This window comes from Vombatus ursinus, unplaced genomic scaffold (assembly GCF_900497805.2).
Source record: "Vombatus ursinus unplaced genomic scaffold, bare-nosed wombat genome assembly UNPS02001287.1, whole genome shotgun sequence".
Taxonomy (NCBI): Eukaryota; Metazoa; Chordata; class Mammalia; order Diprotodontia; family Vombatidae; genus Vombatus; species Vombatus ursinus.
Window position 1 is genome coordinate 19,343,117 of NW_020941065.1, and position 1,427 is coordinate 19,344,543.

A 1,427-nucleotide genomic window follows, 5' to 3' on the forward strand; every position below is an offset into this window, starting at 1 on the left:
CTCCCCTCCAGCCTCCACACCTTCTCCCCCTCCCCGATTCCCCTGCCTTCTTTCTAAGGGCAGGGCGATCTAGTCACAGTAACACAGTCGTAGAGCTGAAAACGAAGTCAGATGTCATCGAGTCCAAATCCCCTCATTTTACAGGTGAAGAAACTGAGGACCAGAGAGGGAAAGGAATTTGCCTCCGAGGTCACAGCCATAGTAAGTGTCTGAGGTGGTATTGGAACTCAGGTCCTCAGGACTACAGGTCCAGCATTTAACCCCCTGCCCAGAATTCAACCAATAATAGGTGCTTTGAAGCGCTAGGCAGTGAGGGTTCGAGGAGAAACATGAAACGGTCCCTGATCTCATGGAGCTTCCATTCTAGCAGGGGGGAGGAGGCACGTCGTGAGCGGTTGAGTTCTCGGTTATTAATTCCAGAAGCGGGTGCTTGCATGTACCTTAAAACATGGACACAATAACAGAGGCGGCGAGGCTTGGTGTGGCCGGGGAGCTGGCCTCTGGGTCCGAAGACCTGGACGCATTTACTGCCTCAGGCACAGCCTGTCGGAGCAGGGCGCTGTGACCCTGGGCCCAGCCCGTTAATCGCAGTTCTCCCCTGAAACTGCACTAGTAAATTCCAGAGCAAATGCCCAACTCTCCCAAAGGTTTGGTAGAAGGGAGTTTCTAATAAAATCAAGGTCTGGTCCTTTAGTAGACATTCAGTGTGTGTGTTGGGGGCGCCCCCCCCCGAGGCCCCAGTAACTCTGCACCTCTGTCGGGTTATGAACCCCTGGACGGTCTGGGGAAGCCCACGGACCCCTGCTCAGAATCGTGTTTTTAGATCCCTGAAGGAAATGCTCGATTTCAGTTAGAGCCTCGTAAAAATAAAGATGCTGTTGCACACCCTCCCACCCCACCCCCTCGGCCTGGAGGAAGCCGGCTAGGGCTCCTGTAGGTGAGGCTTAAGCTGACCCTTCTAAGAGGCGGAGGTAAGGGAGAGAATAGCCTTCCGGACCGGCAACCGTTAAGGCAAAGGTGCGGAGGAGGGACGGGTAATAGAATATTGCGAGTGAGAAACAGTAAATTGATTAACCAGTTTGACTTCCGCCCACGGAGAATGCGGAAAGGAGGGAGTGTTATTGACCCCGAAAAAAGAGAAACTTTTATTTTTTTAAGTAGCTGCATTGCCAGCGCTAACGGGCTGGGACCTAGTTCCGGACCCACAAGTTGACTGAGATCTGGGTAGCGGGAGGAAGAGACACACCCAGACCGGGAGGAGGGAGCCCCTTGGAGGGAGAGAGGCTTTTGGCTGTAAGAAGTCGTCGTTAGCCTGAGCCGAACCTCCTCCGGCTTAGAAACCTGCTATTCCCAATTCCCGAACTCCCCGCCCCAGCCCCCTGTGCCCGGGTTCCGTTCAGACTGTGCTTAGGAGTCTGCACCCGGAT

At 54.2% G+C, this 1,427-nt stretch overlaps 1 protein-coding gene across 1 annotated transcript in view; it reads left to right on the forward strand.

Moving 5' to 3' along the window:
• The window catches only part of LOC114043912 (apelin receptor B-like), a 2,173-nt gene extending 1,588 nt beyond the window's left edge, over positions 1-585 (forward strand). The window contains exons 2-4 of the mRNA XM_027863161.1: positions 12-144; positions 368-387; positions 421-585. Of these exons, the coding sequence (XP_027718962.1) occupies positions 12-144; positions 368-387; positions 421-585 (318 nt within the window). The remainder of the gene's footprint in view (positions 1-11; positions 145-367; positions 388-420) is intronic.
• The last annotated feature ends 842 nt before the right edge of the window (positions 586-1,427 follow it).